Source organism: Oryctolagus cuniculus, chromosome 17, assembly GCF_051225735.1.
Source record: "Oryctolagus cuniculus isolate XC-2025 breed Fujian yellow rabbit chromosome 17, ASM5122573v1, whole genome shotgun sequence".
Classification (NCBI taxonomy): Eukaryota; Metazoa; Chordata; class Mammalia; order Lagomorpha; family Leporidae; genus Oryctolagus; species Oryctolagus cuniculus.
Window position 1 is genome coordinate 33,286,613 of NC_142883.1, and position 14,152 is coordinate 33,300,764.

Genomic DNA, 14,152 nt, shown 5'->3' on the forward strand with positions numbered 1-14,152 from the left:
GGCAGTAGATTTATACAACCTCCCTCTCCCCCTCCCCCACCCCCAGCTCCAGAAATTTCGAACTCTTCCTCCAGCTGGTCCAGCCGGCTAATCCACGAATTAATCTGTGCTGTGATAATGGGCATAAGGAGTTTTCTCTCAATAGCATATTTGCTGTTTAATGGAAATGCTAAGAGACTATTTTTAAAAATCAGATGACGAGTGCTCATGGGGGAGTTCCAGGGCTGGTGTTGGCCGTCACGGTCACTGCGCAGGTGTTTCAGGGCAGCAGCCCTTTCTGTGCACACACCCTGCATCTGTCGGGGGGGGGGACCAGGTTTCACCTGCTGTCCCCTCCATAACACAGCTTAGTGGTTAGGCAGTGGCCCTGGAGTTCAAATCCTGCCACAACCCCATACTGAGGGTGGATGTTGAATAAGGATCTCAGCCCGTCTGTGAAATGAGAATAACTCTGGTTTCATATAGCCACTTCAGGGACTGACTGGGTAAAACAGTGCAAAATGCCCCCCGGAGTAACAGGCGTACAGAATGGCTGGCACCATCCCACACCCTGCCTTGCCTCCTGCATTCTTCACACCAAGTGCTCCTGTCTTCCTGCCCCCCCCCCCAGCCCCTATCAGTCCCCTCTCGCCAACCAGGTGACTGAAGGGATCAGAGGGAGAGCTGAGTCTCTGGCAGGAAACACCAGGACAGTCCTGGGCACGGCAGTTCTCAAGATCTTTCATGCCGGGACCGAGTCTCAGACACCAAAACGTACGAGGGGCAGGGGGCACTGGCTGCGTCAGGCTCTAGATGGCTCGGGTCAGCATTTGCACAGAAGACAAACCTGCCAGCATCACCTTGCGGCTACCTGGAGCCCAGTGTTCTCAGGTGAGCATGGGGTGGTGGGCAGGTGGCTGTGGCAGTCACCTGCTGCAGCCTGTCCCAGCTCAGGGGTCCCGTACACACATTTCAACTGGGAGGCTTTTGTACTCCTTGTTAGAGCTGGTTCTTTCTCCATCACCCTCAGTCTCATCATCACACTAGCAGGCAAAAAGGTGCCTGGCTTCTCCAACGTCGCTGCATATTGGAGTCCCCTGAGGCTTTGCAATCTGATTCCTTGGTGACCTCAAACCAATGAGAATCTCAGGGACAGAGCCCACACATTAATGACTGCCATGCACAGCAAGTTTGAGAGCCTGTGCTGTTGAGAAGTGTGCCTCGAGCCTCAGGCTGCAGACAAGGCACCAGAAGAGTGAAAACGCACACAGGTTCAGCAGCTCGGGCAGAGCCTGCGATTCTGGGCATCTCAACAAGCCCCCTGATGATCCCGCTACTGACAGCAGGCTTGTGGAGCTGTGGCTCTCAAACTTGAGCCTGTCCCAGAGGCATCTGCAGGGCTTGTTAAAATGCACCCCAGCTTCAGATTCTGTGGACGTGGAAAGGACCCGACAACACGCACTCCTAGCAAGCTCTCCAGTGATGCCAACGCTGTCAGTACCTGGTGCGTGCTTTGGGCAGCAAGGGTGAAGAGGATGAAACAGTGGGATCAGGCAGCCCTGGGCCCCCTGAGATGCTGGCTCTGTGATCTTGGATAACCTGCCTAGCCTCTCTGAACTGTCAATTCATCGCCTATATAAATCAATTGGGTGAATATGACACACCTAACAGATTGTACACCGTGCGGTCCTTGGAACTGATGGCAACTGAATTACTTGGGGAGTCTCTCTCTCTCTCTCTCTCTCTCACACACACACACACACACAGGATGAACGTTTGGTGCAATAAACATACTGCTTCAGACTCCCCTGACATCATATCAGAGTGCCAGTATTCGAGTCCCAGCTCCACTCCTGATTCCTGTTTCCTGCTGATGCAAACCCTGGGAGGCAGCAGTGATGCCCAAATACTTGAGTCCCTACCACTCAAATGGGACACCCAGATGGAGTTCCTGGTCCCTAGCTTGGGCCTGGCCCAGCCCAGCTGTTGAGGGCACCTGGGGAATGAGCCAGCAGGTAGGGAGAGGTCTCTTTCTCTTCCATTTCAAATAAAATTGTGAAAGCCCCCCAGTTGTTGATTTAATTGGCCTGGGTAATCCTCAGTGCTAGGCGTGGCCTGGTTCCATGGCTCCCCCAGCTCCACAGTTTGCTGGGCTGCACCCCAGTCTGACTCAGTTGAAACCTGGCATTTTGAAAAGGCTCCCGGCGGTGCTGGCACAATGCGCCAGGAATCAGTGGAGCAGGGCAGAGCCACAGGGGTGTGGGAACAGCCCTGGTGTGCCTTCAGTGCCCCATCAACACCTGGTGCAGGTGCGCCACCTGAGGAGCCCACCTGGGTCTGATGGGCTCAGGAACCTCTTTGCAAGGGAGGGCAGGGGGACCAGTGGGTACCTGGGAAAGGAGAGGGCTGGGCTCCAAGCCTCCAGCGACAGGGAGCAGCCTTGGCTGGGTGACCAGGAGCTCAGCAACAAGATGCGTGCTTGGAAGCCACAAGGAGGTCTTTGGCTCAACACCAAGAAAAACTTAGTAACCTTGAGAGCTGCCCTTCCGAGAAGAGCATTAGCTTCCTGTTTTGGTGGCCAGTGTGCTGTCCCTGTAGCTGCAGGTTGTCTAGCCCGGCTGGGGAGCTTGCGGGGTGGAGACAGGGACCCGAGGCCCACACCGCACACCGGCCGCTAATCCTGGTGCTTTCTGCTTATTCAGTGGAGTCCCAGGGAGCTTTCGCAACAAGCTCTGTTCCCCGGCGGTGGTTCCTACGCCCATTTGCCCAGGAAAAGCAAGCCGCTGGCTCACAGGAAGGCGACAGCGCCACACAAAGCCCGCAGGTCCGCGACCGCAAGGTTGCAGCGCGGACAGCAGGCGTCACCTCGGCAGTGCAGCGGGAGAAAGCCGGGCGGGGTTTACGCGGGCGATTGAGCAGGTGGCCCCGGGACGCTGCACCGGCCTCCAGGGCCCAAACCGTGCCCCAGGCGGGAAGGAGGAGGGAGGGAGGGCTCCCGGCTCTCGCCCACGCCGCCGGCCACATCACAGCGCCGGAGAGAACACCAAGTCTTTATTACAGGGATTCCTAGGAAACAGCTCCAAGAAAAACCACACATCAGAGAAAAAACAAAGCAACACACACAGACGCGGGGCTGGGGCTTCCCCGCGGGGCGCCTGGAGCCCCCCTCCTGCTCCTGGGGAGCCAGGCCCAAAGGCGCGGCTGCGGGGACCGCGCAGGGCGGGCGGCCCGGTCCTCGCCATCGCAGGGGCCCCTCGCTTCCAAACTTGGTCACGCGCCGCGCCGGGCTCGGGGAGCGAGGTGCCCGGGCGGGGGCGGGGGCGGGGGCGGGCGGAACGCGGAACTGGCGCGGTCGTCCTCCAACCACCACCACGCCCGCTCATCTCGGGGCCACCTGCGGCCACCCGGGTCCCTCCAACATTCGGATTCCAAGCCCAGCGTCCCACGCTTGCCCCGGCGTCCCGGCTCGCGGGAAAGGTCAGCGTGTTCCCAGGTCGAGGGAGGGGCAGGGGACGCAGCGGCGGCCTCTCTGCTGGTGCCCGTTCCTGGAGTCGGACTTCTTCTAAGCCGACCTTGCTCTTCGTCATGAGCCCCAGGCAGGCCTTGCTGCCCTAGGGTCTCCCACCCAGCGGCCCCTTCCCCTTGCTCTGCAGCCCTGCGCCTTTCGACGGGGTCACTCCAGAACCTGCCACCGGGTAGCCAGGACGTCTGACCCTGTGAACACCCACAGCAGGGTGGCTCCAGAACTGTCTCTGTCTCCTGCCAGCCCAAAAACCCCGCCTAGCCAGAGTCTTCCAGCTCCGGGGAGGAGGGGGGCCACACCCTCCCCATCCCTGCTGGGCCAGGGGCGCTGCACGATTAACTGGGCAGGGCAGGCAGCGGGCACCTCACCTCTCTGCGTGGCCGGTGCCGGGCAGCCCGAGCTGCAGGAGGCCCTGGAAAGTAGTTGGGAGCGTGGGCAGGAGGCCCAGCAGAGGCTGAACCCCAAGAGAGGTGGGCAAGGGAGGGCTGCAGGAGCTCCAGCTTCCGGCCAGAGAGCCATCCTGCTCTTGCCCATACTCCAACCCCGGTCTGCTTCCTGGGCCTTTTTTTTTTCCCCCCTTAAGAAGGGGTGGTTCCTGCATTTTCACTCATCTCCCATAGAAAAGCCTGGCTACAAAAGGGGCTGTGAATGGCTGCTGCCCCCAGGGGCCTCAGGTCCTTCCTCCAATCACAGGATGGCAACTCCGGCGTCCGAGTCCAGTGGGAAGTGGCAGTGGCTGGGCTGAACTGTGCCGGAGGGCCTCAGGAGGCGAGCACCATCTGTCCGGCTGCAGCTGGGCCCTTCAGCTGGGTGCCCCGACAGGGTCAGATCACCTCTGGCGAGGAGGAGCTGCTGGCATGTGATAGGGAAAATGAGATGGGGGGAGCGTTTTTTCCAAGGAGCCCACTGGTCTTTCCTGGGGCAGAAGCTGTCAAGACCAGGAGCACTCCTTTCCCTGGATCAGCCTGGGGTCATCTCCCCCATCTCCCCACTTCTGGAAACTTCCCACCCGCTACACCTCTAGGGACTCTGGCAGCTGAAGATGGGGCGAGGGGGTGAGCTGGGTGGTGCTGAGCATCTGTGTGGGCAGAGATCAGAGCTGGAAGAGCCTGGCCTGTTCTGTGATGTGCTCACAGCTCTGATGAGCTGGCCCAAGGGGACCTGAGAGGGTAGAGGGGTAAACTGGGGCCAGAACTCCGTGAACTCCAGACACCAGGCTGAAGTTCAAGTCAAGTCCTAAGACTTGACTCAGATGACCCATTCAAAGGGCAGGACAGGCTCAGGGGCTAAGACACTGCTTGGGTCACCCGCAACCTGATATTGGAGCACCTGGTTTGAGCACCAGCTCCTCCGCTTCTGATCCAGCATCCTGCTAATGCACACCCAGGGAAGCAGCAGGTAATGGCTCAAGTACTTAGGTACCTGCCACTCGTGTGGGAGACCTGGATTGAGTTTCAGGCTCCTGGCTTCAGCCTGGCCCAGCCCTAGCTGTTGCAGGCCATTTGGGGAGTAACCCAGTGGATGGAACATCTCTCTCTTTCTAATAAAGTGACAACACATTTTGTAGCTTTAGCTAAAGTGGAGATCTGTGGTTTGGTGATGGGGTGAACAGAGAAGGGACGGGTGAGAGACCAGGGCTGTGACCTAGGTGAGGAATCTATCCGGGTGCAGTGGGAATGACCCGCGGAGTCACGAGGAAAGACTGGCTCTCGGGGCACTGCCAGCCAGGGTTCAGGGACGGCCCTGGAGGACTGACTGCACTGGAGATTCCGATCCCGGAGCCAGCTGCACAGAAGCAGTGCCGAGGCTGTGAAAGAGGGTGAGGGTGCTGCCAGGGAGTGGGGAGTGAAAGGACTTGGGGGGGGGGTCAAGGGCAGAGCAACAGGGAGCAGGAGGAAGGAGAAGCAGGGTTCCAGCGAGGGAGGGCATTTCAGGAGAGCGCGGGGGCACTGCGTGGGGAAGACAGCCAGCGGTTGGATGCCGCGCCTTGCAGGTGTGGAGGACACCTGGCTTTTTAAGACGGGGTGGGGGGAGCTGGAAAGGGAAAAGGTGCGAGTCTTAGGAGGGAAGAGGTAAGCAAGGCTCCAATTTGGGGGTGCCTGTGGACACGACCCATCTTCCCTAGAGCACAGGGGGAAGCAAGGGTTGCCAGCTGGCCTTGTACACTCAGGAGATGTGGGAGGCAGGGCTGCAGAAAGCCTGGGGACCATGGGAAGGGCTGGGAGCCCCAGGGAGGGAGGGGTAGGGAGTCAGCCAGAGGGGATGCGACGCCAGCTGCCCAAGCAGAGGCAGGGTGCCCCTGTGTGCTCACCCCCTGCTCTGTGTCGCCTCTACCACAGCGGTGTAGACCGTGGCCGGTACTTCCTCACAGTCTCAAGCAGGGCCATTCCTGCTTGTGCAGCCTAATGCTGTGTGGGAAACCCACATCCCACGTTGGAATGCCCGGGTCCGAGTCCTGGCTCAGGTCCCAGTTCCAGCTGCCTGCTAATGTGCACACTGGAAGGCAGCCGGTGACGGCTCAAGGACTTGGGTCCCTGCCACCCGTGTGGGAGTCCCAGCTTGAGTTCGTGGTTCCTGGTTTTGGCCTGACTCAATCCCGGCTACTGTGGGCATTTGGGGAGTGAACAAGCAAATGGGAGATCCTTCTCTCAATCTGCCTCTCAAATAAATCAAGCAAATAAATATGGGATGCTTCCATAAAAGAAAGGAAGGCAAGCCTTGGTGATGCTGCCTTCTGGGACCAGGACAGCAGGGGTATGAGGAGGTGGGCAGCGGGAGGGCCTGGAGGAGATAGGGGCACTCACTGTCTCTGCCCCAGGGCTTGCCCTGGGCTGCAGGGGAAAGAGCAGCCTGGTGGCGGGCAGGGCCCCTGCCAGATACACAGCTGCCTCCTGGGGCCTTTTCCTTCTGGGTTTGGCAGACCCCAGACCACCCGCCCCCCACAGGGGCTGGCAAGAGCCCTCTGTGTGCACAGCTGGGCTGACACCACCTCTGCTCTCCTCTCTCTGTGTGCTGCCTGTGTCCCGGGCTGCCTTCTCAGCTGGGCTGTAAACTCTCCAAGGTCAAAAGCTCATTGTTTCCCTGTTCCCAGCGTTTGGCATGGACGGGTGTCAACTGAATAAATAACCAAATTAGAGAGATGCAAACGAGTAGTTCCCATGTTCTGGGCCATAAACACCAGTGCAGAGGCCTGGGGCCTGCGCAGCCCTGCCGCCTGAGCCCAGCACCTCTGGCCCCCTGGGAAAGACAGCCAGGGTGCGGGTCCGGGTATGGCAGCCCCAGCTCCAGGCCTTACCTCTTACTGTGCTTCTCTTAAGAGCTCCTCCACCTTGGGCGCCTCCTGCCTCCTCCCCCGGAAGTCTTCGTCTGAAAAGCAGAGGGGTGGTCACCCGGGCATGTCCCCAGACCAGCCTGGAGGGCTGGCCCGACTCTTTCCACCCGCTCTGTTTGATCGGGCTCATGCTGATCCCCAAGTGGGCGGTGTCGGGGTCTGGTGAGAGGCAGCAGGACATGGCGGGGGCGGAGGCGGTGGGGGGGGGGGGACAGGGCAGGACTCCTAGGTGCTGGCCCAGCTCCTGAGCTCTGAGACTATAGACGAGTGCTTCCCTCCTCTGTGGGCCTCAGTTTCCTCTGTAAAATGGGATGGGGAGATCGGACTCTCCAGATGACATCCCAGGCCCTTCCGGTCCTTGCTTCTGGACGTCAAAGCACCCTATTGCTCTGTGGCATGAGGGTCAGGGCTCACCTGGTAGGGCCTGAGGCAGGGTCTTCTGGCCTGCATGCCCTTCGGAGGGGGATGGGTGGACACTGAGAGGCCTCTGGGCCCACAGACTGGAGCTGCCCAGTGCTAGGTTCTCAAATTGAGGCCCCTCTGCACGGGCAGCCCTGTCTGCCCTCACGCTGGAGAGACCATTCGCCAGAAACACCCTCGCACCGTGTGCTGCAGGCAGTGACTGAGGTGGAGGTGGGGCCGGGGCGCCATTCCAGGGCCAACAGGAAGGGGGAGTCCACACGGGTCCTTGCACCAACCCCTGGGCCGGGTGCTCCCTTCAGGTCAGGTTGGGTCCACCCACGCAACACCCGGCACCCCCTCTCGGAGGCGCCCCAATCACAGGCAAACCGGGGCTTAAGATTCCTGGCCAGCCTCACCGCAGCAGTGGCCCTCCACGTCATCCAGGAGGTTGGCCGTTGACGCCGCAGCTCCCAGCCTGCAGAGCCGCTCAGGAAAACTGTCCCGGGAGTAGGGGGGTTGGGGGCCCACTGCTGTGGTCCACTCAGTCCCACCCCTGCAAGTCCAGGAGGCTCCCACCGCACCCACCTGCCCCCAATACCAGGCCCCGGGTGCCCTCCCTTGGGGTCACCGTGCCCCACCTCTGGGGACTGAGAAGCACCTTTCTCCCTGTTCCCCTTTGGCTGCGGGCTCCCACCGCCCTGGGCCCTGTCGGACACGTGGGCTGGGCATCTGAGTGAAAGTGTGGCAGCCCTTCTTGCTGCTTGCGGAGAGTGGGGAGGCAGGAGCATCGTGGGGCAGCACAGATGCAGAAATCAGGAGGGGTCGGCGCTGTGGCGTAGCGGGTAAAGGGGCGCCGGTTCAAGTCCCGGCTGCTCCACTTCCGATCCAGCTCTCTGCTATGGCCTGGGAAAGCAGTGGAAGATGGCCCAGGTCCTTGGGCCCCTGCATCCACATGAGAGACCCGGAAGAAGCTTTTGGCCCCTGGCTTTGGATCAGCTCAGCTCCAGCTGTTGCAGCCATCTGGGGAGTGAGTGAACCAGCAGATGAAAGACCTCTCTCTCCCTCTCTCTCTGCCTCTCCTTCTCTGTGTAACTCTGACTTTCAAATAAATAAATAAATCTGTAAAAAAAAAAAAAAAAAGAAATCAGGAGAAGGTTTGTGGATGGCGAAGAAACCATTTTTCTTGCAGAAGGAAGACAGGAGCCGCTGGAGCTGCAGACTGGCACTGGGAGACAGGCACGAGCTGGCAGCCTGGCTCAGGGGATGGGGAGGCCACGGAGCCGGGTCCCCCCACTGGGGGAGGCCCAGCCTCAGGAGTGCAGCCGGACGTGCCCTGCCCCAGGCCGGTGCCAGGAGGAAAGGATACGACTGATGCTTCAACAAGTGTTTCCTCTTCGACTTCCTCATCTTGGTCTTCTCGGAGAAGGCCCGGGCAAGCTCAAACAGCTTCCTGCGGGTGGCTGGGGACAGAGAGACCTGTGAGCCCCTCGCTGGGCAGCCGGAGCGCCAGATGGCCTCCCTGGGAGGGAGGGGGAGGTGACAAGGATGGCAGAGGAGGGGCAGCCTCTGGAGTACAGCTGCTGGCTAGGTCGGCCTGCAGGGGCAGCAGAGGCCAGGGCGAGCCCGGGCTGAGGCCAGCCGGCAGCCCAGGATCCGGGTATTCCTTCCCCAGCTGCCGCAGGCCGTGGCCCCTCCCCCAGCTGCCTCCCGAGCTGGTGCTGGGATTTCCAGGACTAATCCGAGATTTTCCCTGAAGCAGAGGGAAGGGGCGAGTGACAGCCCTGTCCCCCCCCCCCCCGGTCTGCCGTGGCCAGGAGGGGGTGCTCCGGGCTGGCAGGGCTTGGTAGCAAGAGGTCCCTGGGGCCCCATAGAAGAGCTTGGGCAGGCCCGGCCAGGCCACAGCGAGCATGAACGCTGACCCTGGGGCCAGAGGATGCATGGAGTGTGATTTCCTTGCGGACAGCTGGCTGGAGAGGATTTAAAACTTAATTTGTATCCAGACTCAGCTGAACACAGAAGTGAGGCAGGAAGGCCGAGGGAGCCAGCCTGTGATTAAAATGTCATTTGGGTTCATCAGGAGTCAGCCATGTTAAAAATTGGGGGTGGCTCCCTCTCCCCTTTCGGGCCGTTTGTGTTAAAAATTCGGGGCAGCGCTGGGACAGGCAGGGGCCACGGGCTGGACTCACATTTTCCCATGTGTTTCAACTTGTCCCTGAATAAGGCATCTTTGGACACGGCGGGGTTGGCATCACTGTTTCCTGAAGGCGGAGACACCGACTAAGGGCTGGGGTCTTCGGAGGGGAGGAGGGTCGGGGCTGTCCCGGCCCCATCCTTCCATCCGGGAAGGCCCTTCCCTGGCCTGGAGTCCACAGCAAGGAGAGCTCCGGGTTCCCTGTGGGCTCTGGTGCCAGGCATGCGGCACACAAAGGCCTGCCGTGGCTGCCGGCGTAGTCAGGCTGGGGGCTCACGTTGGCCATGAGGCAAGCATTTATGCCGTGGAGGTCAACAGGAGCTACGCCCGGGGCTTCCCTACACCTGAGCATCCTGGCGGGCAGCAGGGGAGAGTGGGTCAGGGCGACTGGCTCCTCCCTCCAGGGCCAGCCCCTGCATCACTCCCTCCACACATAGACGAGGAGTAGGAACCAGAAGGGGCCTGGCCAAGAGTCAGGGCCCAGCCTCCAGCCAGGGTCGCCCTGGCTCGCTCAGGGTTTCTCTGTCCCTCGCCCGCTGGGGTTTGTCTCTGCCCTCCTAACTCACTGCTCTGCCCCTGCAGCCTGGCTAAGCCCAAGTCACCTTGCCTGCTAAGTCCCCGCTGAGTCACTGGGATCCATCTCAGCAGCCCAACGCCCCGAGTTAATTCGGGATCAAGGACAAGAGGCTCCCATTAAAACTCCCAGATGCGCCTCTGCTGGGCCTAAGCCTCCAGTCTGCTGCTTAAATCAGCTCCCCAGTGTTTTCTTCTTCAGAGCTAGGATCCACCGAGGTCCCCACCCTTCTGTCTCCCCACTCACCATAGCACGTAAGGACTGTCCCAGGCAAAAGCTGCTGAGCCTCTCTCTGAGGTGGGCACTGACTGACCAGCTGCCCTGTGCCACCTGCCGAGTGTACCCCATGCCCCTCCAGTCCATGCACCCCAATGGCAGCATGGCCCACCCCTTCCTCCCACAGTGAGGGCCCCTGAGCGAAGGAGCCCAGCACTCTTTTCAGGCAATTCTTGATTCTCACTACCTTTGTGCACAAAGCTTGAAAAGCCCCTTCCCCTGACACCTAGGGCAGGACCGGCACCTCACAGCTGCTCCCCAGCTCTTTGATAAGTAAATGAATGAACAAATGAGCCCTGCCCAGACTAACCCTGCCCTCCCCTCCCTGTGCTCCAGTGTAAGCTCCCCCAGGGCAGAAGGCGAGCCCCGTAAGTCTCTGAGTGCTTCCCATCCCCAAGCCCCAGCACGCGGTGCAGCGTGTCCCCTTGCAGCCATGCTCTGGGTACAGCCTGTGGATTGTACTGTGGGCGCCCAAGTCCCCGCCGCTCCTGGGCTGGTGAGAACCCCAGCTGCTCAGTGGACCCCCCAGACTCCCCTGCTTAGGGGCCCAGGACCCCAGCCTCATTTGTGTCCTCACCCTACCCCATAAACCGCGACTGTGTGAAGAAGAATGGGGTGTGAGCCCCTGTGTCCCCAGGTCCTCTGAAGGTAGGCAAGTTTACCTGGGACAGAAGAGGGAAAGCCAAAGTCGCCTCCCGCAGCCACACTGCTAGATTTGGATCTCTGGGACTCGTATTTCAATCGATCTGGAAAAGGACCACATTCCCGTCAGTGGAGGGGGCTCCCGGGCCAGCAAGGGCACACAGGGGCTGAGATGCAGGAGGGTGGGGGTAGGCCTCACACACGGTGCACTCAGGTCTACCAGCTCTCAAAGACCGGGCGACAGCACGGAAACTTTGGCCTGCCAGGGACAGCGCTCCGGGAGGTTAAAGGTCAGCACGAGAAGGGCCTGGGAGGCTGCAGCGTCCAACCCTCAAGTGCAGCACCTGAGACCTCCAGCACTGTGCTGCAGAGCTGGGGCCAGCCCGGGGCCTCCTCGCTCTCAGCCCAGCCTTCTTCCTGCACTGACATACATCAGACACACACACACACACACACACACACACACACACAACACTCCTGCCCTGAAGGGAAGAGGTGGCCGAGCCTCAGCATCTCCCACGCAAGCACAAGACCAGTGTCCTGCCCCGATGTCCACACAGGCGGTCTCAGAAGCCCAGCACCCACAGGCCCCTCGCCCTCTTCCCGGGGCTCTGGTTTGTGAGGAACGACTGAGCCCCCTCACCCCTGTCGCCCTCCCCACAAAGCCAGGCATGGAGCAGGTGTGCAGGGGGAGGAGAGGACCTAAGAGGGCAAACCCTGCAGGGGAGGGAGAAGCGGTGGCTGCAGGTGCCCCAGCTCCCCGCTGGCAGGATTCTGGGGCTGCCCCAAGGACAACCTGGCGGGGCCATGCCGAGCAGGACAGACAACACCTGGCACCCAGCCTGCTGCTCAGTGCTCTCCGGAACCAGCATCGTGTCCCCCTCTCAGCCCCGGGCAAGGAGAGGCAGCTGGAGCGCCCCCACGCGGTGCCCACCTCTCTCCAGGGCGAGGAGGAAGTCGCGGTTGCGCTGCAGCTCCTTCATGAACTCCTCGTTCTGCAGGAAGAGTGCGATCCTCTCGTCCTCCAGGTACTGCTTCCAGCGGCTCTCCTGGTCCCTGGGGTCGGGCCCAGGCGCAGGAGCCGGGCCTCCCTCTCCACTCACAGGCTTGGGGCCGGCGGGGTTACCCTGAGGAGAGGAGTGAGCGTGGGGGAGCCTCCTCACGAGAGCAGGTGCTGCACCCCTCGCTGCATGCATGCCCTGCCTGGGATCCCCCAGCCCACCCCCAGCCCACCCCTCCTAACAGCCCCACTGTATCAGGTCAGAGCCCTCTCTGCTGGGGAAGGGCCAGGGGCTGAGCAGCGATGCCTCTCTCTCTCTCTCTCCCCACCCTAGACCACTGCTTCCCTTCGTTACAGCCAGAATGGTCCTGAAGAGACCTGCAAACTGCTCACCAGCCTCCACGTGGACCCCCAAACTCTCCCGGCAGCAGGCGCCTCACAGTGAGCCCCCCTCCCGCGGGGGAAGCCTTGGCCTGTGCCAGTTAGCTGGGGGGAAGGCTCTCTGTCACTGGCTGCCTGGCTGTGGCCCAAATCTCCTCCAGCTGTCACCTTCCTTGGGTAGAACAGGACACCTTCAGGCCTGGACAGGAAGTGAGGCAGCAGCCTGGGCTTAAACATCAGGAAGTAAGCTTGGCCGGCTCGAACTGCGTGGGCCAAAGAGATGCTGGACAGGCAGGTGGGAGAGGACGGCGGGGCAGCCCAGTACCTGCCCGCTGTCCAGCTGCTGGGGCAGGATGCGGAGGAAGTCATCCGGGAGGCTGCCCAGCAGCGGGGGGTTCCAGTTCCGATAGCGCCTCTGGCTCGAAGGGGGCCCAGAGCCCAGCACGTCGGTCCTAGGGTGGGGGTGCAGCGAGGAGGGAGCCGTCAGGCCCAACCACGGGTCTCGGGCGCATCACATCAGGTCCTCAGACAGGCTGGATCCGGCCCGGAGAGCCCTGTGGCCCCCACTGCCTCCAGGACCAGGGCCCTAGAGAACCGACTCCCTGCTCGCGGCGCTGATGGCGCTGCGGAATCACACGCACTGTTCACGCGCATCGCTGAGCCGCTCGCGCGCCTCCCACCCGGCCCAGCGCGAGCTCCCAGCTGCTGAGTGCCAGGTTCAGAGGAACAAGCAGTCGCCCCTAGGCTGCCTGCACATGGGCTTGCGGTGGGGGAGGCCAGGACCCCTCCAGAGACGGTAAAGCAGAGCCAGGCTCCAGTTCTGGCTGAGCCACAGCCAGCAGGGTGGTCTTGAGTGGGACCCCAGACTCAGCATCCTCACCCCAGAAACTGCCACCCCCCTGCTCAGGTGCCCGGGAGCCTGTGTGCAGAGAAGGAAAACCAAGAGGTGTGGGGAAGGGGTCTCGTTGCAAGGGGCACCCAGGCAAGGGAGTGGTGGGAGGCCCGCACCTAGGCCAAGGCCAGCAGGTAGGCAGGGGGCAGGAGAGGCGGAGAGGAGAGGCACACGGGCTCCTGACCCCCGGGGGGCCTGCCCTTCCGGCCGGCCGGGGCCTGGAAGCAGCCTGGAGCCCTGCCAGGAGCTCCCTGCGGCTCCTCGGCAGCCTGTGGCGTGGCAACCGCAGGACACGTGTTCTGCTGAATCAGGGAAGTGACACAGTAAGAAGGCAGCCGGGGCTGGGCGCTGTGGGCCACTCTCGCTCCCTCGAGCTCACTGGCTCGCCTCAGGCCTGGCTTTGATTTGGTCTCCAGCTCCAGGAATCCCGCCCGCCCCCTCACTGGAGGGGAGCTTTTCCGGGCTGCTGCTGCTGCTGCTGCCTATGGAAATAACTTCCTTTCCTTTTCTATTTTGGGCCGGTGGTGGCTGGGGGGATGGGGGCGCGAGAGAGGGTGGGGGCGGCAGCAGAGCACAAGCAGCTGCGAAGTGCACGAGGGAAGCTCGGCCCTGCAGGCTGGGGCCAAGGTGACCCCTGCAGCCTGTCCCGCTGACAGCCGAGGGCAGAGTGAGAGCAGAGCGTGCAGAGTAACCTGGGATGCCTGTCCTGGGCTAGATCTTTCTAGAGGGCCCTGCCACCTCCTGTGTGTGTGGGGGGGGCGCTGTCATGCCCAGCTCACCCAGGATGACAGCGACAGGAACCCCAGCATTGCACTTGGAGCTCCCCAGCCACTCTGCTACTGAGAGAGGGGAGGGGCTGAGGTGGAGGAGGCCCGTGTCAGCTGAGTTTCCCTCGCTGCTGGGCCTGTGGTCCTGGGGGGAGGGGGGTTGGGGGAGCGGGCCCTTTGCCCTGGCACTGGCA

The 14,152-nt window shown here is 61.7% G+C and overlaps 1 protein-coding gene and 1 long non-coding RNA gene across 4 annotated transcripts in view; one reads left to right on the forward strand and one right to left on the reverse strand.

Annotated features, from left to right (window-relative positions):
• Positions 1-14,152, reverse strand: part of CUEDC1 (CUE domain containing 1) — an 88,986-nt gene that overhangs the window by 4,793 nt on the left and 70,041 nt on the right. The window contains exons 4-11 of one of the 3 annotated variants that reach the window (XM_051824825.3): positions 12,625-12,751; positions 11,853-12,045; positions 10,939-11,022; positions 9,422-9,493; positions 8,602-8,695; positions 7,652-7,710; positions 6,798-6,868; positions 3,014-4,351 (exon numbers count right to left, since the gene is read on the reverse strand). In XM_051824825.3, the coding sequence (XP_051680785.2) occupies positions 6,801-6,868; positions 7,652-7,710; positions 8,602-8,695; positions 9,422-9,493; positions 10,939-11,022; positions 11,853-12,045; positions 12,625-12,751 (697 nt within the window). In that variant the 3' untranslated portion in view covers positions 3,014-4,351; positions 6,798-6,800. Of the gene's footprint in view, positions 1-3,013; positions 4,355-6,797; positions 6,869-7,651; positions 7,711-8,601; positions 8,696-9,421; positions 9,494-10,938; positions 11,023-11,852; positions 12,046-12,624; positions 12,752-14,152 lie in introns of those variants that run through there. The other 2 variants (XM_051824824.3, XM_070060924.2) reach the window with 2 other exon arrangements.
• LOC138846144 (uncharacterized) lies at positions 611-2,048 on the forward strand. Its single transcript, XR_011383527.2, has 2 exons — positions 611-870; positions 1,010-2,048. It is a non-coding gene; the product is annotated as an uncharacterized LOC138846144 (long non-coding RNA).